We start from the raw sequence: 21,125 nt of genomic DNA, 5'->3' as shown, positions 1-21,125 counted from the left end.
ATGGCCTGCTGGGGACAAACTCTTTTACTTTTCCTTCACCTGAGAAGGTCTCCATTGCCCCTCATTCCTGAAGGATAGTTTCACTGGGTATAGAATTCATGATTGACAGTTCTTTTCTTTCAGCACTTAAGAATGTTGTTCCTCTTCTTTCTGGCCTCCCTGGTTTCTGATGGGAAATCCACATTATTTTGAATTGTTTTCTCTCACAGGGAAAGTGATATTTCTTCACGGTTGCTTTCAAGATTTTTTCTTTTTCAGTTTTTAGAGGTTTGACTATAATGTCTTGATGTGGATTTCTTTAGGTTTATACTGTTTGAGATTCATTCAGCTTTTTGAATTGGTAGGTTTATGTCTTTTCCTGCATTTAGGGAATTTTCAGTCATTATTTCTTTGAATGCTTTTCAGCTTTGCCCTCTTGCTCCTATCATTCTGGCACTTTGATGACATGAATGTTAGGTCTTTTTTTATGTCCCAGTGTTTCCTGGGGCTCTGTTCCTCCCACCCCACCCCCATTCTATTTTCTCTGTTTTTCAGAGTGGGTAATTTCTCCTATTCTATCTTCAGGTTCACTAGGTGTTTCCTCTTCCCCTTTGTTCTGTTGTAGAGACATCCATTGCAATTATTTATTCCAATAATGTTTTTTTAAAAAACCTCTGAAATGTCCATTTGGTTCTTCTTTATAACTTCTATTTCCTTTCTGAGACTTTCTGTATTTTCATTTATTTCAAGCATGTTTATAACTGCTCATTGAAGCATCTTTTATGATGGCTGCTTTAAAATCCTTGTCAGATAATCTAACATTTGTGCTATCTCAATACTGGCGTCTGTTGATTGTATTTTCTCATACAAGTTGAAATTTCCCTGGTTTTTGCTATGACAGGTGATTTTTTTATTAGATCTTGAACATGTGGAGCATTGTATGTTGAGACCCCAGATCACATTTCAATCTTCTGTTTCACAACTGGCCTCTCCTGCCCCATACTGGTGGTCACAGAAGAGTTCTGCCCCATCTCTATCAGGAGCAGGGAGGGAAGTCCAGCCTCCCCATATCAGCCCAGGAATTCTTAGCACAAGGAGAAAATGTGGGCTGCTTCCCCCATCTCCAGGCGAGCCAGGAGGCTGGTCTCTTGCTGCTCTGATTCTTGGGGCTGCACAGGCAGGGCTGCTTGGCCTTGCAGAGGGGTGTTGAGGATGGCTTATCTAGAGTCTGTGGCCCTGGAGGGGGCTCCCATGCTGGGGATGTCAGCGGTGACCTGGCTGTGAGCCAGGGTGATGAGCATTGCTCTGGGCAGGTGTGTGCCATGTGCAAGCTGGACTGCGCCAGGGATCACACACCGGAGGCCTGCTGGCCAGGCTCTTCTCACCCGTGTGTCTTGTTCATGTAACGCTCTCCCAGTGACTCATTGATGCTTTGCACAGAGCAGCTGCCCTCCAGCTCCCTGCTGGCTTCAGCCCCAACCAGCTCTACACTAGGCCAGTCGCACTATTCACCTCCTCAGCCACTTGGCCCCTGAAGTCATCTGAGTTTGCAACCCTAGGACAAGGCAATGACAAGTCCTTCCAGTGCTTCTGGGGAGTATGTGTGGGCGTGTGGGCACTCTGCTACTGCGTCTTTTGTGCAGTGTAGCATTGACAGTGACCTCTTGTGTCTCCAAGGCGGAGGGTAGAAGGGTGACAGATAGGAGCCCAGACTGGTCAAAGCTGGCACAAAGAGGGACAGGAAGCCGAGGAAGGCTCATGGAGTGAAGAGGGGGCTGTAGTCAGGGAAGCTTCCTGGAGAAGGGAAGGAGGAGCTTGGGTCTTGAAAGATGAAAGCTGGAGGTGGGAGCACTCCTGGTCAGGGGACATGGCATGGGGAAAGAGCGGAGGTGTCTTTGGAGCAAGAATTCAGTATGGCAAGAGCATGCAGGGAGAGAAGCAGTTAGGAGGTGGTGGCCTGTTGGCACCATGGGGCCCTGAACGGGGGCATCCCCATGCTGCCCCACTGGCCACATGGCAGAGCATGGGGGTTAAGGCGGCCTCTGCAGAGCCATGACACCGGCGCTGAAAACAGCTCTGCCACTGCCCAGCTGTGGCCTTGGGCAGGTCACTTCATCCCGGGGCTGCTGCGTCCACACGTGTAGAGTGGGGACAGCAATATACCCACCTCACAGAGGAGTTCATGTGGTTAGCACGCAGACTGCACCTTGTGCGTGCTGAGCGCTTCGTTGAGCTGGGTGTGTGGGAGGGTGGACAGCGGGCACTGTGCCGGCTGCGGAGGGAGCATGCTGGGGGTGCAGGGGCATCTGGGGCACTTGGCCTCCCCTGCATCTAGGCCCGCTTGTTTTGAGAACCGCATCTGAGTTTTTTGGGGGAAAGCCACCTCCCTGATCCCACCCCCTAGCCCGGAGAGGTCCCGGATCCCTGCCCTGGCCACGGTGACTGGTCCCAGGAGGCTGCGCAACAGCCTAGTTCACTGAGGCTCCATTCTGGGAATTCTCCTCGACCTATGGGGAAAGAAAAGCTCAGAGCTGCTGAGGCCCCAGACGCAGAAGGCCTGCATGGGCATGAACCCAGCCAGTGGCCAGCACAGCCCACGGATGGTGAGAGGGCTCCAGGGCCCAGTGGCAATGCTGTGTCTAGGACCCTGCCTGTCTGACTCTCTGCTCATCTGAGCCAAAAAATGCCCTCAAGCCTAAGCCCTGTTGAGTTTCCATTTCCCGTCACTTGCAGCCAACAGTGCCTGACTGACGTGGTGAAGGTGGGGAGGGCAGACAGTGGAAGAGGCTTTTCGTTAGGGCCCGCACCCAGGCTGAGCCCTTCTCCTACTGGGGGAGGACCAGGCAAAGCCTTGGAGTTTGAGGATGGGGTCTGTGAGCACCCCCATTGGCATCACCTCTGGCCCCTGGGACAGTTTCTCCCTCCACTGGCCCCCTGGTGCCCTCTGTGCCAGCAGCTCCTGTGGGCTTTGGCTCACAGCATGTCCCCACAGGGTCATGTGAGGGGGAGCCGGGATGACCGTGGCACTCCACGCTGAGGGCCTGGCCAGGGCACATGCTTGCTGGATGCCAAGGAGCTCCCAGGGAGCACTGCTAGTGCCAAGCCACAGGCACGGTGACAACAAAGTGCACAAGCCCTGATCCCATAAGCAGGGAGGCTGAGGGACCTGGCGGTGACGGTGGAGTGGTGATGCGGGAGGCTGAGGCAGGGCCACCCCATGGTCTCCCCAAAGAGAGGATGGATAGAAGTGTTGCAGACAGAGGGGGAGGGAGAGCTTGGTGTGCTGGAGGGACAGGGAGGCTGGCGTGTGTGTGTGTGTGTGTGTGTGTGTGTGTGTGTGTGTGTGAGCTTGCATGTGTGTGTGTGTGTGTGCGCATGTGCATGTGTGTGCTTACATGTGTGAGAGTGCGGAGGCATTTTGTGTGTTAAAGGCAGCCACTGGAGGGTCTGAGGAGGGCAGGATCCCCACCCACTGTCCTCTCTCTGGGCCGCAGTGTGGAGAGCTGAGTGGGGAGGGGTGGGTGGAGATGGTGACCAAGAGTGGCCTCTGTGTCCTCCGGCTGGAGGTGACAGGGGTGGGGGAGATGAGAAATGGGTGGGACAGGAATACTTGAGAGTGGTGGTGCCCAGTTCTGATGTGGGGTGAGGGACAGGAGGAGCCAGGAGCCCCCAGCATTGAGCCTGGTGTCCAGGGATCAGAGGGCCATCCCCGGGGGCCTGGGGCCTGGACCCTCCCTGCTCCTCCTGGGATCCTCCCCACTCAGCAGCAGGGGGACTGCTTCCAGGAGGGAGGAAGGCCGTGAGCCACTTTTGCAGAGAGTGCCGAGTCATATGAATGCAGACATGGCCCTTGGAGCTGCTCCAGTGGCAGGAATACAGGAAGGCACCAAAACAACCTCCTCTGCAGATGCCCCTAAAGGGGACCATGTTGCTAGGAATCCTCCTGAACCTCCACAAACTCCCCTGCCCTCTGAATGGCATCAGAGAACCCAGTGGGAGGAGCCCAGCAGCGCGCTGGCTCACTTCCCTGCTGTCACATGGGGCCAGGGGCCCATGGCATGGGTTCCAATCTCAGTTCCAGCTGTCACAGCTGCTCACCTCTGACTCCCCTTCTGCTGTGGTCCCTCTCCAGGAGCAGTGTCAGGGCCCGCAGAGGTTGCCGAAGAGCTTAGCACTGAGCCAGAGGGCGAGTGCTGCTGAGGTCAGGCATGCAAGGACCTGCACCTGCAGTGCACCAGTGGCGTTTGCATTTGCATTTTCTTGCCAAAGCCTGCTGGCTGGGTCTCCTCATCTTCCTGTTGGGTTGTAGTCTTTTCCTTGTTGATTCTTGGGAGCTTTTTATATATTCTGCACTCACTGTCTTTGTCAATTATATGCATTGTAAGATGTTTCCCTAGATCCTGGCTTGTCTTATCTCCTTTTTTGTAACTTTAATGAACAAAAATAACTGATTTCAATATAGTTAAGTTGATCCATATTTTCCATTGTTTATTTATCTTAAACATCTTGTTTAAGATGCTAGGGAGAGGCCCTAGCCCCAGGTCACAAAGGTAATCTGCTCTGCTGTCCTCTGAAAGTCTCATAGTTTTCTTTATCCCACTGAGGCCTGCTGTCCATCCGGAACTGGTGGCTGTACCTGATATGGGGTAGAGAGAGGTACGTAGTTGGATATTCATTTTGGAAGTTCTTAAATTTTTTTCCTTGGCAGCTGGCTGGTATGGAGATCTGAACCCTTGACCTTGGTGTTACAAGGCTGTACTCCGGCCATGTGAGCTAACTGGCCAGCCCATCATTTTTATGTTCTGGCCACTGTTGACTGGGGAATGGACAGAAAGGTGTTACCAAGTACAAGCAGGGAGAGCAGAGAGGAGGGGCTGCTTCCTGAGAAGACCAGAGTGGGGATGTGGGGATCAGGTAGAGCCCACGGGCTGGGCGACATGGGGGCTGGGGGAGGCAGGGGCTGGTCCGGGAGAGCACTGTGTGCCTAGTTGTGCGACCTCGGTGATGTGGTGTACTTTGCAGAGATGGGAAGAATGGGGGGGGGCGGGGCCTGCCAAGTCAACAATGAACTTGGTTCTAGCCACTCAGAGTCCAGCGACCCCCACCGCAAGCTTCCCCAGAAGATGGCTGCAGAGCAGGGGCTGGGCCTCAAAGGAGAGGCCTGGGCTCTCTTGGGCACTCAGGGAGTGCCTGCCTCAGCAGTCTTGTGGAGGACAGGTTGGCAAAGGAGATGGGGCAGGATTAAGCAGAGAGCTGAGGACAGCCCTGGGACAGGTGAGCAGGGACGACACGGGAAGACTTGGATGACAGTTTCCGAGGCCCACTGTGGCCTTCACACGCACTGTCTCCTTGCCACAGCCTTGCAGATGGGTCTCTCAGTTCCCCTTCATGGATGAGGGAAGCGAGGCTCAGAGAGCAGATAGGACTTGCTCCACATTAACCGGCCATGGCATATCCGCACCCATGTGTGCGTAACTCAGAAGTCCATGAGAAAGGAAGGGTCTCGGTGGTGTCTGCCAGGGTAGCAGAGTGGCTGGGTCGAGACCACAGACTCTGGAGCTACACTGTGGGGCTGGCCTCCCAGCTCTGCCACCTACCAGCTGGGGAACTTGGGCAAGCCACTTCACCTCTCCAGCCCCAGTTAACCCATCTGTAAAATGTAACAGAGCCTTGTGTCACATCAGCATTACGTTAATGCTTCTTCAGTAAAACTGTAAGTATAACTTTAGAAAAGATGTTCATCCTCATTCAGGAACGTGCAAATTAAAACCACAATTAAAAACCAGTTCATACCACCAGACCCCCAAAGACTCAGAGTGCCAAGTGCTGGCCACCTGATGGCAGGGTCTGGGCACATGGGTGGGGACGTCGCTTGGGAAAACTGTCCTGAGGGTCCACTAGAACTAAACATGCACGTCCCCCAGACCCTGCAGTCCACCGTGGGTCTAAACGTGCCCACCAGGAGAGATGCGCAGGACGCTCATCACACCTTTGTCCCTATGGCCCCAAAGGAGGGACAGTCCTGCGTCCATCGCCGAGAATGCATGGTCAGTGAGTGGCACGATGCGGTGGAGCCCTAGGACACCCCGCCCACCAGCAGCTGCACACGAGTCCCTCACTAGGCGCGGAGAGAAGCACACGTGTGTGATCCCATTTCTTCAAAGTCCCAGAACAAGTCACAGAGAACCACAGCCGTTCTGGGACACAAAGGTCACACCCACAGGAGAGCCAGGAAGAGAGGGACACAAAGCGGTGGGGGCTGCCCCTGGGGAGGGAGCCCCAGCCCTGGCGGTCCCCACCTCCTCTGTCTGAACCGCACAGCGGGGCTGCAAAGGCGGCCTGTGCGCTCCGGCGCAGGCCCTCTGTCCCTTCGCTTCTGCGCCGGGGCCGCCCGGCCTCTGGCTGCTCTGGGACGCACGGGCCACTGCGCGTGCTGCAAGGCACCGTGTCCGCCACAGACCCACGGGCACATGGGAACGCCCCGGGGCCAGGCCTCAGTTTATCCTTCCGTGGACGGAGGCTGTGCTCCTGGCCCGAGCACACAAAGGCCGGGGCCTGCGCAAGAGGACGCGGGTTCTCCCGGGACGCCCCGCCGCGGTCTCCCGGCCGAGCGGTTCAAAGCGGGCGGCAACATCACTCTCTGAAGGCTCCCGTGGGCCCCGGCGGGCGCTCGGTGCGGGGCAGAGCGCCCCCTGCAGGCCTTCGGCGGATCCGCCCCGACCCCGACCCCGCCCCCCGCCCCGCCCCCGAGTTCTGGGCGGCGCATGCGCGTAGCGCGGCGCTCCGCGGGAGGCGAGAGCGCGGCGGGTCCGTATCCGCGCGGCGCTCGCGCCCATTCATGCGGGGCAGCGGCGGCGGCCTCGCAGCGGAGCCCGGCGCGGCGACGGCGGCGGCGGCAGCGGCGGCAGCGGCGGCCTCGGCCTGGGCAGCCTGCGCGGCTCGGGCGGCCCCGCGGCGGGACGGGCGGCGGTGGCGGCGAGGGCGGTGGGGCGCGGCGATGGCCGGCAGCGGGGCACGCCCCGAGGCGGCCGGTGAGTGGGGCGCAACTTTCCCGCGGCGGGCGGGGGATGGGGGACGGGGACCCGGGGCGGCGGCAGCGGGGGTGGCGCGCGTCCGCGGCCGGCGTGTCACTGCGGCTCCGGCCCGGCGCCCGCGTGTGTCCGGGCGCGGCCGCGGCGCCGGGCCACGAGCCGCCGCCCGGCCACGAGCCGCCGCCCCCTGCCCGGCCGGGTGGGAACGGGGCCGCCGCCTGCCGCCGGGCTCCGCTCGGGGCGGCGCGGCCCCTCTTCGGGGGCGGAGAGAAAGTTCGCGGCGGCCTCGGGGCCCAGGTCGGGCCGGGCGGCTGACCGCGGGCTCGGACCTCCGGGCGGGGCCGGCCCGGCCGCCCGGACAGGGCCGCGGGGTCGTGCGGGCTGCGCCGTCGCCGGCCTAGGGCGCGGGGCGGGAGCTGCGCCTGTTCCGGCCGGGCCGCGCCGGGTCCAGCCGGGCCCGCAGGCCGCCGCCGGGCCAGAGGACAGCGCGGCGCCCCCACGACCGCCCGGTCTGCCCCTCGCGGGGCCTCTCCGGGGTCAGCGTGCCCCGCAGGCTGCCGATGGCTGCCCGCGGCCCCGGCCCGGCGTGCGGCGCGGCTGGAGGCGGCCGCGGCGGGGAAGGAGAGCGCGAGCGACCCCAAGGAGGCCCCTGCGCCGCCGCCGGAGCCGGGCTGGGCGGCGAGAGGGGCGCCGAGGGGCCGTTGGAACCCGGGGCTGCCCGGGCTCGTCTGCGGGGTGCCGGCCACGCCCCTTGAAAGGAAGGGGTGTGCTGGGGGAGGGGCGGGCCGGTCTCTGCCCCCCAGCGGGCTCCCCGGGCTGCCCACCTGCTTTCACGCCGAGGCCGCTTCTCAGGGTCGGGCGGTGGGGGGTGGGGCTCAGCCTTTGCTCCCATCCCCCGAGGAGCGCGCCCTAGGTCCGCAGGGCTACTGCTGGTTTGGGGTGTGCGGGAGAGGCCAGGTGCGGCGCCCGGCAATGCCGAGACCCTGCCACCCCTTCAGGAGTGGCAGGCCCCTGGTGGAAGCAGACGCGCGCTCCCGCACTCTGCTTCAGGGCCGGGCTTCCAATCCGTGGGAGGGGGTATGGTGGCCCCAGGAAGAGTGTCAGGCAGAGGGGACCATGTGGGCGGAGGCCTGGGTGTGTGGAAGCGCTGAGGTGTATGCTCTGGGGGTGAAGGACAAACGAGGTGCGCGTGGACACAGCAGATGGCCCTTTGCTGGACTCCTGGGCCCCCCAGGTCATTGCCTGCATTTTTGAGCTCACTGGAATCTTCTTGTGTGTGGAGCAGCTTAGAGCAGCTGGCCAGGAGGAGGGGGCACCCAAGGGACACCCGGGCGGTGAGCACTTTTTCTGAGGAGCAGAATTCCAGGGCCTCCAGATCCTGGTCCGGTTGGACTGGTGGGGAGCAGGGCCGCTTGGTATCACCTGCTGCAACCTCCGCTGAGGGGAGGTGGGGGTGGCAGGAGCAGCCCTCTCCCCAGGTTGCTAATGGGGAGCCACCGAGTGGGATGACAGTGTCTTCCCTGGCCCCCTCTCCCCAGACTGTCCAGCCTCAGGAGGGTCCAGAGAGGAGGGCGGGGGGGGGGGTTCTCTCTCTGTGAAGGCTCTAAGGGCCTTTGTTTCTCAGGGTGAGAAGGAGTCTTGCCGTAGTCCAGGGCTGGTAGAGGAGAAGGGGATGCTACTCTTAGTTCCAGTGGAAGGCCGATCCCATCCTGTTCAGATTCTATCTTTTGGGACATGGCCCCCACCTGCCTGTAGCCTGGTCTCTCTCTCCTTGGCCAGCCCTGTTTGGCACGCCCAGCCCCTGTCCAACTTCTCCCTCCTGGTCTGGCTCTGACTTGGCCCGCACAGCTCTCTGTCCATGCCTGGAAACTGTAGCTCTTTTAACTGGCCCCTCTGCATGTCCAGCAGCTTCACACGCGAGGTCTTCACTCCTGCTGTTCTGCCACCCAGAACATACCCCCCACCCCCCAGCTCCGTGAGCCTGGTCCTTCCAGAACGGGTGGAAAGGTCCACTGGGGGGCCTCCCCAGGCCATAGGGGCCAGCTCTGCTCCCTTGTCCTTCTGCACAGAGCACAGCATCTGTGGTGCAGTGCCACAGCCCAGCATGCCCCTGGCACCCAGGCTCAGCTTTGGAGTGAATGCATCTTTCCTGGGCAGACCTGAGGCTATGGGAATTGAGCCTCAGCAGTTGGCATCCAGTGTTGGGTGTCTGCAGAAGCTTGGGATTTGGTCCCCGCCCTGCCAGGACTAGCTGGGTGACCTTGGGTCTGAGTCTTGAGTTCCATATCTCTAAGGTACAAGAAGTGATCCAAGCATCCTCACTGACCTAGGTTAGAGGGTGGGCATGAGAGACTTTGCCCTGGGCTTGGGACTCCCTCTCCTGGCTGGCAGCCTCGGGTGGGGTGGGGGTGGGGGAGTGGGCCAAGGGCCAGGCTAGAGTTTGGATAGTGGCTTCTTCAGCTGGATTCCTCCTGTTTAATATAAAGAGTAGGGCCCGTAATTGCATTAAGACGTGTATAATTATCCGGAGGAGGGGAGAGCCCAGCCCTGGTAATTGCAGGCCTGCTTTGAACTGGTATAAACGGTGAGTGATTCATGTTTTCTTTGGAGTTCACATGTGCTCAGCCTCAGCCCTGGCCCTGCTGCCACCTCAGGACACTGTTCTTTGGCTTCCTGATCTGCCCTGGGCTCCTGAGTGGGGGATGGTCGGTGGGGGGTGGAGCCCTCCTCTCCTGGCCACCTGGGGAGGGGAGACCCCTATAGCAGGGGTCTTGCAAGGCGGCACAGCCCCGATTCTCCCGCTCTGGGGTCCAGCCAAATCTCCTCACTTACCCAGGCCTCAGTTTCCCCACCTGAGCAGTGGATGTACACTGTGGGTGGGGAGTGCAGGCCTGACTGGCCCCTCTGTTTACCTGTGCATTCATTTGTTCATTCACAGGTATTTACCAAGCCCTCCTGGGTCCCGGCCTTGGCTTTGGGGACGTGGTGGCAAAACACACATTACCAGGCCCAACTCTCACAGCTGCCGTTCCGGTGGGGAAAAGGAAAACAATGAGAAGCAGAACCCGCTAGCACCTGCTAGAGTCCTGTGCCACACGTTAAAGCAGGGTGACCGTGGGAGAATGAGCAGTCAGGGGACACAGCTGGCACATGAGCAGGGGTCGGGGGCAGGGCAGAGCAGCCCCCACAGAGACTGACGGGGCTGTGGCCAGCTTCCTGCCTAGACTTGGCAGAAGGCCTCGGCTTCCCCACCTGTGAAGTGGGGCATCGTGGGAGTGTGAGCCCTTGGGCGTCTGCTGCAGTCAGGGCTCAGCACTGCTGCATGGGGGCTCCAGCCAGGAGGGGGTTGAACAGCCCCCAGCATATCAGGCCAATCCAGGGCATGCCCTGCTGGCGCCAAGAGGAGGCGCCACGACCTTCCTTCTTCCATCCATGGGAGAGGAGCTGTTGTTAACCCCCTTTCACACGTGGGCGAACCGAGGCTGGCAAAGGGGAGTGCCCTTGTCAGGGCCACATGGCTACAGGATGGTGGAATCTGGATTGAACCCAGCACCTGGCTGCCAGCTGCTGGGCTGAGGGGAAGTGAGACTTTTTCAGAGGTGGTAGGGGGCCTCAGCAGGATTCGGGCAGCATTGACCTCACATGCAGGTTAGACAGCTGGCCCAAGCTGCTGCGGTGAGGCCTGCCTCTAGGTCCAGGTAGGATGGACAGGCAGTGTGCAGGAGGTGAGCCCGACCCAGAGAGTGAGGGCAAGTGTCGTGGACGTGCCTGGCCCTGTGGAGTAGACAGTGCTGGGGTGCGGTGGGAGGGGCAGGTCGGTGGTGAGCCTCTGTCCAAGGGGGGCAGGCAGGTCGCATACGGAGTCTGGGTGGAGACAGAGGTGCTGAGGCTGGGGCTCAGGGAGCGCCCACCCCCTTCCCTTTGGAGAAATTCCTCTTTCCTTGGAGTTGGTTGTGAGGTCAGGGTTTGGAGGGAGAAATGAAAGGCAGGGGCTGGGGCGACCAGGGAACCTGGGAGGGGCAGCGTGTGGGCATGTGGGTGGCAGTGCACACAGCTTGGCTTCTGGATCCTTGGAGTGTAGATCTCCGGGTTCAGCAAGGGGTGGGGCCGTGTTAGCCAGTGAGTGGCTCCAGGGCCAGGATGCATCTCACCTGGCTGTGCATCTTGGTGACTTGGTGGGGCTGTCGGGATGTTTGGGGGAGTTCCCACCACGTTGGAGAGTGCTTGGAGGGTGTTATTGGTGGACACCAGCCACACTGGGCCCGAACTGGTTCTGGGGTGCAGAACAAGACCCTGTTCTCATGGGGCATGTGCTCTACTGTGTGAGGACAGGGAGCTTGGCAGAGGCCGGTGGGGTGGGGTGGGGTGGGATGGTGACAAGTGCCAGGGGAAGGGCTACCCTGATGTCATGTGCATTCAGCCTTGGCACACCCCCTGCCTTCTGCCCAGGCCAGCCCTAGGCCAGGGACACATTCCCCAAATCCAGGCCGGGTCACAGGGCAGAGGCCTTCCATCTGGGTGGGGCTCCAGTGGCAGGGCCTGGAGGTGAGCGTGAGCACTGAAGCCCATCCATGTCTAGCTTCCATGGGGTGATGGTGGTGGGGCATGTCCCTAGCAGCCTTGGGCAGAGAAGCTGTCACCCACCTGGGAATGAGGAGCTTGGGGGTCTTACCCCTTAGGGTATGGGTGGCTCTGAGTCAGGTGATGCTCCCAAAGTTGGGGTGGCAGCTAGGGTCCCAGTCTGGACCCCAGGCCGTTGTCAGCTGCCTCCTTGTTCCCACGATGGCAGGGTGTGGCATTGATGGAGTGTCCTGTCGTCAGGCAGGCATTCTGTGCTGCTCGTGATGCCATGGCTGTGTCATGACGATACTTGGTGCACCCTCACCGCTTGCAGTGCCTTAGGTCGGGGAGGTACCCCCTCTTTGTCTCTAGCTCCCAAAGAAGGGGAGTGAGTGTGCACGTTGCTGTGTGCTGGTGTGAGGGCTGTGCCCACACTCATGCACCCTCCCTGCCTGTTCTCCCCCAGGGCTGAGGCTCCCAGCCCCATGATGCTCGCCACTGCAGGACCCGAGCACCCTGGCCCGAGGCCCGAGCCTGCCATGCCACTGCCACCTCTGAGCCCACAGGCACTCCCAGTGCTGTTGCTGCTGCTGCTGATGGGGGGCATGTGGGCGGCTGCGGGCTCACCCAGGACGGGAGGGGGTCTGCAGCCCCCCTTCCGCACCTTTGCAGCCAGTGACTGGGGCCTCACCCACCTGGTGGTCCATGAGCAGACCGGCGAGGTGTATGTGGGTGCAGTGAACCGCATCTACAAGTTGTCTGGGAACCTGACGCTGTTGCGGGCACACGTGACAGGCCCCGTGGAGGACAACGAGAAGTGCTACCCACCACCCAGCGTGCAGTCATGCCCGCATGGCCTGGGCAGCACTGACAACGTCAACAAGCTGCTGCTGCTGGACTACGCCGCCAACCGCCTGCTGGCCTGTGGCAGCGCCTCCCAAGGCATCTGCCAGTTCCTGCGGCTGGACGACCTCTTCAAGCTGGGTGAGCCGCACCACCGCAAGGAGCACTACCTGTCGAGCGTGCGTGAGGCAGGCAGCATGGCAGGTGTGCTCATCGCCGGGCCACCAGGACAGGGCCAGGCCAAGCTCTTCGTGGGCACACCCATTGACGGCAAGTCTGAGTACTTCCCCACGCTGTCCAGCCGTCGGCTCATGGCCAACGAGGAGGACGCCGACATGTTTGGCTTTGTGTACCAGGATGAGTTCGTGTCGTCGCAGCTCAAGATCCCGTCAGACACGCTGTCCAAGTTCCCTGCCTTCGACATCTACTACGTGTACAGCTTCCGCAGCGAGCAGTTTGTCTACTACCTCACCCTGCAGCTGGACACGCAGCTGACCTCGCCCGATGCCGCCCGCGAGCACTTCTTCACCTCCAAGATCGTGCGGCTCTGCGTGGATGACCCCAAGTTCTACTCATACGTGGAGTTCCCCATCGGCTGCGAGCAGGCAGGTGTGGAGTACCGCCTGGTGCAGGATGCCTACCTGAGCCGGCCCGGCCGAGCCCTGGCCCACCAGCTGGGCCTGGCCGAGGACGAGGACGTGTTGTTCACCGTGTTCGCCCAGGGCCAGAAGAACCGCGTGAAACCACCCAAGGAGTCGGTGCTGTGCCTGTTCACTCTCAGGGCCATCAAGGAGAGGATCAAGGAACGCATCCAGTCCTGCTACCGTGGCGAGGGCAAGCTCTCGCTGCCCTGGCTGCTCAACAAGGAGCTGGGCTGCATCAACTCGGTGAGTGGGCAGGGCTGTCCTCATCCCGGGTGCCCGCCGCGTGCCCCGCCCCACTCTCAGCCGCCTCTCCTCGGGCCTTGCAGTGGAGCCTCTCCCCCTTGACACCAGCCAGCCTCTGGCCGTCTCCGGATCCTCACGTTATCGATTGCTTCCCAGTCTGCTCAGCTGGCCCTCCCTTTGCCTCTTAGGTGTGATTGCTTCCTCCTGTCTGAAAGAAAGCCTCCATCTCCACGGTCGCTTTGGTGACCGCCCTCCCCCAACCTCTCCAGAGAGGGGCCACCCTCCTCTGTCCAGCTGTCTCCACGGCTCTCGGGGTGCCTGGTGCAGCGGGCCCTGCCTTCGGGACCATGATGATCATGCTCCCCCTCCCTTCCTCCCTCTAGGCTGCCTTTTTTGGGGCTGAGGGCTGTTGTCTCCCCCCCCCACCCTGAGGCTAGACAAGGGTGCAGGAGAGAAGGGTCACACCCTGGGCACACCTGTCTGGGTCTGGGCAGTCTTGCTGGGCCTTGGTTTCTCTATCTGTCCAATGGGTACAGGAATTCCTAATACCCAGAATTGTATTATCTGTGTCTGGGGCTGTGTGTTCGCCTCCGGAGGACCTTCTGTGAGCCCCTGCCCCCTCTAGACCTCCTCCCCAGCTAGCGGGTTTGGACTTGGCCCAGCTGGGAGGCCCCCATTCTCAGAGAGCACTGGTGGCACAGCTCTCACCCTGACCCTTCTCACAGCCCCTGCAGATCGACGACGACTTCTGCGGGCAGGACTTCAACCAGCCGCTGGGGGGCACGGTCACCATTGAGGGCATGCCCCTGTTCGTGGACAAGGATGACGGCCTGACTGCCGTGGCTGCCTACGACTACCGGGGCCGCACTGTGGTGTTTGCTGGCACGCGCAGTGGCCGCATCCGCAAGGTCAGGGGGGTGGGCTTGGGGTAGGTAAAGGGCAGATGGAGCCCTGGGGCGGCAGCGTGAGCAAAGGCCCTATTTGAGGCAGAGGAGACAGCACTGCTCTGTGACTCGGGAAGCTGAAGTCTAGTGTATGAGAGTGGGGGCCTTACCCTGTGCCAGCACAGTGACCTCGAGGGTACAGCTTGCGGGCACCTCTGAAGGTCCTGATCTCCTCGCCTGTCTGCCATGTACGATGGCCCTGGTCTGGTGTCTGGGGGTCTGACTGACCTCAGTTGCACTAAGCAAGGAGCTGGCCTTGTCTCCGTGGAGCAGGATGCCAAGGCCAGGCCAGGCCAGTTCTCCAAGGGCACATGGTGACCTCGAGGAAGGCTGTGTAGGAGGTGGCAGCAGGGCAGCTTGCACGGTCCCCTCCCCTCTGGGTCCCTGCTCTGGCCCTGTGAGATCCAGTGTCTGCTGAGGCAGCACTCCACTGTGGCAGGCGGCCTCCACCCTGCCCTGCGTGAGACAGCAAGGCCAAGGGCAGGCCAAGGGTGAGCCCCACCTCCACCGTGCCACTGGCAGGTGCTGCAGGAACGGGTGGCTGTGGATGACCCAGGGCCAACTCAGGGCTGCCGCCCTAGCCCTCGGGGTGAGGGGTGGGTGCTGTGGGGCCGGCTTGTCTGGTCTCCTAGCTGTTCCTTATCCTCCTGGGGACGTTGGGCTATGCAGAGCTGGGTGCGGAGCTGGGTCGGGAGGCTTCCTGGAGGGGGTGGGTGGAAGAGCTGCCTTTTGGAGGGATGGGCACTGTAGGGACAGGGTGGGGACTGGGCCAGGGCTGGGCGGGCCTGGTGTGGAGGGTACTCCTGGGGACACTGAAGGGTGGGGTGTCCAGGGACAGTGAGGCTTTGCTGGCAGGTATGTGAAAGGGTCTTTCCATCTCTTGCCCTGGGAACCCTGTCCCACCACTCACTGGCTCTGTGATCTCTGGGAAGGGACCCCCTGCCCCCCGCCTCATCTTCTCCATCTGTGAAATGATCCTCCATGTCCAGGCTCTGGGCTGGGGTGGCTGTGGGGCCGCTGGTGATCTTTGGGCCAGTATGGACTCAGTTGCTGACTGAAGGCCTGCCAGGGTGGGGAGTGCCCTGGTGTCCTGTTGGGTGCTTCACGGCTGAGCTCCTATGGGGACAGGTGGCAGGTCAGCTCAGACCCACCCTGGTGCCCTGCACACAAGCCCTGTACTGTTGGAGCTGGGTCCTCTGATGTGCTCCTGCCCTGGCCCCTTGTGGGGTACTGCCTGAGGCAGCAGTGTGTACCCCCACATCTTGTATGGGGTATGTTGGAAGCTGGGGTGCAGTCAGCTTGGAGACACTCCCGTGGGGCATCCCAGAGTCTCTCCCCAGCTGGAGATGTCTGTTAGGGTTGGGAGTGTTGCCTTTGCTGGTGGGTGGGCTGAGGGAGTGTAGCGGCTGGAGAACGGTTGCTGGAGGCCTGCCTCCCCTGCTGCCTCCTGCACCAACCCACACTCCTGTGCCCAGGAGCACCATGTGGGGGGCTTTGCTGGGGGGAGGGGCAGGACACAGCCATTCCCCTGAGTCTTAGTTGGCCCAGCTCCCCTCCCTCCCCACCCGAGGCACATAGCAGGGACACTGAAGCGTAGGGTGTGGAACTGTATGGCTGGGCTTGGGCCCGTATATGAGAAGAGGCTGCATCAGGCCTGGGGCCGCTCCAGCCTGAGGTTCCCTCATGCCTCCCTCTCCCTGGCCCTCTCCCCAGCCCTCTCCTTCCAGTCCCAGGGAAGGAGGGTCAGTGGGCAGGTAGGGGTTGGAGCTGTCCTCTGCACCCTGGGCCAGGCCCCTTCTCAAGACCTGGAATACTTGGTGTTTGGACAGTTGCTGGATAGTGCAGCGGTTGTCCTCCATGCCTGCGGGTGGCCTCTCCCACCCCTGTGTCATGCAGCTGGCCGAGCTCCACACGGGCCTCAGCTCCCCTTTGCTGACTGTGTGACCACCAGGAAGCTGTCAAGCTTCTCTGAGCACCGCCCAAGGCTGACATGCTTCTGCTTCATCGAGGGAGTGCCACGGGTGTTCACCATGTGCCAGAGCCTCGCAGAGGCCTCACAAGAGCCCCATCGTCCACCTGACAGGTGGAGACACCGAGGCACAAGCGGTCCCCGCATATGCTCTTGGTTGCTGGCTCCAAGGTTGTCACTCTTTCCTCCCTTACAGAAGGAGCTATGGTCCTTGGAGGTAGGAGCTGGGCGCCTGGGCAGAGTTCTCAGAGAGCTGGGCCAACACTTCAGTGACCCCTCCCTGTCTGAGGGAGCCTGGGTCGGGGGCAGCCACTCCTAAAGGAGCCCCCTCCTCCACCCGCTCTGTCTTGCACTGCTGGCCTGCAGGGTCTTTCTCCAGCCCCGGGACCTGGCAGTGGCTCAAACTGCTGTGGGTGGTGTTTGAGAATGGGGCAGCCACCCGACGTCATCTCCTTACTGTTCCCTATTCCTGCAGTGCCTTCAGGTCCAGCCTCCCACCATGGGGTGCATCTGCCGGGGGCGCCCTGGCCTGGGCGGGGGTGGGAAGAGGGGCTGTGAGGAGGGGCCCCCCTCGCTTGTTGCTGGCCCGGTGTCGGGTCCGCCTCTGCCTGCCGTGGCTCTGAAACCCCCCCGTGGTTCCCAGCACAAAGCCTCTGGACTTGACCCACTGTGAAGGACACCTGCTCACTGCCAGCTGCACAGGACCCTCCTTGGCCAGGGCCTGGTCTGCGGGCAGCACACTTCCCACTTGCCCGTCTCTCCAGTGTTGTGCCGACCTGGCCCAGGTGTGCGGTGGCTGTGGCCCAGGGTCCAGAGCCAGGTCCAAGAGGCCCTCCCTGCTGGGCAGCTCCACCACATCCTGTTCCCTGGTCTTTGGGGAGGGGTCGGGCCTGGGGGCCTCCTCCTCCTAGTTACACAGAGGCTCCCCCTGCCCTTTCTCCATGCTGCCTGCGGAGCCTGGACCCTGGGGACCCCTGCTCACTGCCCGACCCAGGGGTGGGCCTGCCATACCAGCCTTACTGTCTTTCCCAGGCCTGCTTCTTCCCGGCTTTAAAAAGCGTCTGGGGAGCTCCAGGGACTTGGCTGGCCCCAGGCCAGGCCCTGCCAAACGTGGTGTTGTGTAAAACTGTAGCCAATTAATTCAAGACCTGCCAACTTGAGCTGCTCAGGCTTGCTGGGGTGCTCCCTGCTTCCCCCTTCCTTCCCCAGAGCCCCACTGCCACCTGTCCCCTCCCTCTACAGAGGCAGCCTCCTCCTGGGCATCCCCCCTGGAGCCCCATCCCTGTACGTAGTCCTTCTCCATGGCTTCTGGGGACCCCAGGCCCTAGCAGGAGTTCCCAAGGGCAGCCCCTGGTTTGAGCGCTGTGGAGTCAGCACAGGCTTCCCAGTGGGTAGGGAGAGAATGGGCCCTGGATTCCTGCAGAGCGGGTGCCCCCAACAAGAAAGCAAAGATGGTGAGAGTCCTTGCCCTGCGGGCTAGATGAGGGACACCTCAGACCAGCCCCACCCTGGTCCTGTTGCTACTGCGGGGCCTAAGAGGCTAGGCCCGCATAAGGCCCAGCCCTGCCCACTCTGGTGACCATGGGCAGGTGAATGTCGGTCCCATCTGCCCGAGCATCCGGTTTTTCAAGAGAATCTGGAAATCCATATTTTGTGTGAGATTGATTGTTAAAAGCTGACAACTAATGCAGGTTTTTAAGTGTTATGGGCCAACTCAAGCGTGCCCGTGGGCCAGCAGTTTGTGGCCCAGGGACCTGCACTATGGAATTAAATAACTTAGGGAAGAGGCATTGCGAGAGTCTGCGGGATGCCAGTCCTCAGGGTGGGGCCCAAGGGACAGTGCCCACCTGGGCTCTGGGCCCCTCCTGGGCCTTGGCTTCCTTCCCTAGACGCTGGGTGCGCCAGGACTCCCTGGAAGCTGTGGGAGGCTGAGGCAGGTTGGCGTGCCTTCCTGTGCAGGGCCCCTGCAGAGATCCCCTGAATGGGGGCGGAGGCTGCAGCGCTCTGTCCCCTCCTGGCCACGCCTGCATGCGCAGGCCCTCATCACAGACCGCAGGCCGCAGTGCTGCTGGCGCCTTCTGGCTCTCAGCCTGTCCGCACCTTGCCCAAGCCTGTTCTCCTTAGCATTGGGAGGTATTCATGGAGGCGGGCCTTGCAGTGGCGGGTCTCCAAGGAGCTCACGTGCCCTGTGGTGTTAGTCGTGTTGTCTGTGGGGCCTTGGGGACTGTGGCCGTGGTCTCAGCTCTGCCAGGTGCATTTGGGGCCTGGGACAAGAGTGACGACTCCACAGGGGGCTCTGTGTCTGCAGCTCCCTCTGCCTGGCCTGTCCTCTCTGCAGACAGGGCTGTTTCCTTGGGCTGTGACTGCTGAGCACCCACTGTGTGCTGCTTGGGGCCTGGGATGCCAGGGGATCAGGAACAATACCCACCTTCCAGAGGTCCTTGCATCTCTGGAAGCTTCCAGGATTCTCTCTCCTGACACCTCCCCCAACCCCAGGCAGAATTCTATAATTTAGAAGTCTGCAAGTTGAGTGGTGCTTCAGAGACCCAGACAGAGCAGGCATGACAAGTGCCCAGCACACCATTTCTCAGGTCTCCACTGCAGCCCCCTGCCCAGGGCCTGTGCAGGGCATGGGTGGGAGACTCCTCTGGGGCTGCCGCCATGGGGCAGGGGCACATGTGCCCTCCTGCTGTTGGGTTGCATCTAGGGTGGGTGGGGATTGATCTCCAGCACCCTGCCCTCTGGGGCCTGTGGTTGCTCTGAGGGTCAGCCTGCCCTGTTGGCGTTCTCCTGGGGACCTGCAGCATGGTGGCCTAGTACTGGCTGTGCTGGAGGGTCTCAGTGTCCTGTGCATGGTCAGCCCATGACGGTGCCTGTACTAAAGTGACACACACAGAAATGTGCACAGTGGAGGGTGTGTTGCAAGAGAACACACGGGCACCCACCATCCCAGGAACCCCTCTGTCCCTGCTCTTCCCAGGGTGACCATGCCAACTGAGTCGTACAGCACATTTTCTATTGTCTTCCTATGCTTAACGTGACTGGCAGTGGCTGGCCTTATGCTGTGGGGAGCCATGGTCCATTTCATGTCTTGTGTTGTGCCTTCCAGATACACGCCTGCGTGTGTCCCTTCCAGTATGGATGGCGTGTATCGTGTGTGTTCTGTGACGAGTGGTGCTGTGCACACGACTTTCTGTGCCTGATCCTGGTGCACGTAGGGATAACTCTGTTGAGTTTCTGCCCGGGAGCTCAGCTGTCAGGTCTTCGTTGTGTTTTCTTTCCTCTTGAATCTGTCAGACCATCTCTGTTGCAGCTTTGAGAACCAGGTGGGGGACCCGTGGCAGTGCCTGGAGGGTGGTCAGTTGACAGGCACACAGCGGGTGCTCCTGGGCAGGTTGCTGGGCCCGTTTGTGCTCCGACCCACATGTGGCCATTGGTGGGGACTGGAGGGGACCCAGCTGCCTTCTTCCTGTCCGCTGTGGCTGCTCTCTCTGGGGGGGCCCCGGGGGTGCTGCCCCTGCCCTCCCAGACAGGGGTCCCAGGACCTTTTGGGTAGCATTGGTGATGCCCTACAGGCATCTGTGCTTCCTGGGGAGCACGTGCCACCCTCTTTCTGTTTCTGTTGGGTGTAGTCAGCCACCGTGCCTTGAGCCACAGAGACTCAGGGGAGAGGACCTCTCGTTCCCACTGTGGGTCTAAATTGTGCTGTCCCAGCCACTCGTCCTGGAGCAAGTGGTATGTGAAAGTGCGTGAGTGTTGCTTCTGCTTCTCAGCAGGTGCCAGAGTCACCCACGGGCATGCACAGAGCACCCTGGCCAATCAGACTGGAGCACCTGCATGGGCACCTCGTCACCTTAGATAAGAACGATGTTCTCAAGTGCAGGCGGCTTTGGCCCCTGATGCCCCGTCTCGAGTGTGCCCAGCCTGGTGGGGGGCCCCATGAGGGCTCACACTGGGCAGCCCCCCCTCCCCTGACAGATAAGGCCCATCCATGGTGGGGTCAGGGTGTGGGAGCCCCTGCCACCATGGCAATGGATGAGGAGGCTGGCATAACCCTGGAGGCCGGGGATCTACAGAGAACAGTGTCTAGTGACAGGGAATGGTAGAGCCAAAGCTCAGAGGTGCCCCAGTGCATGCTGAGACTGAGCAGTGCCTTAGTGGGGGTGGGTACGGGCCTCAGGTGCTACTGCGGGCATTCTGCCTGTGCGTGGTTGGTAACTCACTGGCGACCCTGTGCTGGTCAGTGTGGTTGGGCAGGGCCCAGGGAAAGTGGAAGGGGCAGCGTCCACCTGCAGTGCTCGGGACCAACTGGATGGGGTGGAGTGGTAATGAGAGTGTGTGAGGGTCCAGGACTCTGAGGAAGGTGCTGGGGGTCAGGGCTGGAGGTGGCATTATGGCACTGAAGTGACAGGGGTGGGGAGAAAGTGGAACGACAGTGGACTGCTCATGGGCTTGAGACAAGACATTGGCCAGGTGGTCCCTGCTGTGGTCCTCAGAGTCCCTGCTGGTGAGACCCTGAATTGCAGTGGGGACCCCAGCCAAGTCCTGGGTTAGGACAGAGTCCCAGTCAGTGACGTGTGATTGAAGGCCGTGTGATACACACTGTCTTATGGCCCAGTGTGTTGTGGGATTGGATTCCTGGGTAGCTGTGCACCGCTGCCCACATCAGTGTTTAGCTTTGGGACCCAGTTTGTAGGTGGCTTCTGAGCAGACATGTCCCCCTTTGGAGCTGTGAGCTCCTGACTCCTCACACAGCCCTGTAAGGTGGATGTCAGCAGATGACGAGACTGAGGGTCCGGGAGGTCTGCTGCTTACAGAGGGGTCACTGCTGGCGTGGGCTGGAGCCTGTCTGAGGCAGCCATGGCTTTCCCCCACTTGCTGGGACCTGCTCTCCTCTGCTGGATGGGGGTCA

At 61.0% G+C, this 21,125-nt stretch overlaps 1 protein-coding gene across 5 annotated transcripts in view; it reads left to right on the top strand.

Moving 5' to 3' along the window:
• Positions 1-6,958: 6,958 nt before the first annotated feature.
• Positions 6,959-21,125, top strand: part of PLXNA1 (plexin A1) — a 54,817-nt gene continuing 40,650 nt past the window's right edge. For all 5 annotated transcript variants that reach the window (XR_010024850.1, XR_010024851.1, XM_063113528.1 and 2 more), the window contains exons 1-3: positions 6,959-7,010; positions 12,037-13,300; positions 14,026-14,208. Coding sequence is in view for 3 of the 5 variants with exons in the window: in XM_063113528.1 (XP_062969598.1) it covers positions 12,056-13,300; positions 14,026-14,208 (1,428 nt within the window). In the remaining 2 variants the exon portion in view is untranslated. The remainder of the gene's footprint in view (positions 7,011-12,036; positions 13,301-14,025; positions 14,209-21,125) is intronic.

This window comes from Cynocephalus volans, chromosome 11 (assembly GCF_027409185.1).
Source record: "Cynocephalus volans isolate mCynVol1 chromosome 11, mCynVol1.pri, whole genome shotgun sequence".
In the NCBI taxonomy this organism is placed as follows: domain Eukaryota; kingdom Metazoa; phylum Chordata; class Mammalia; order Dermoptera; family Cynocephalidae; genus Cynocephalus; species Cynocephalus volans.
The sequence above is the reverse complement of the archived record's forward strand: the minus strand, read 5'-3'. Positions and strand labels throughout refer to the sequence as shown.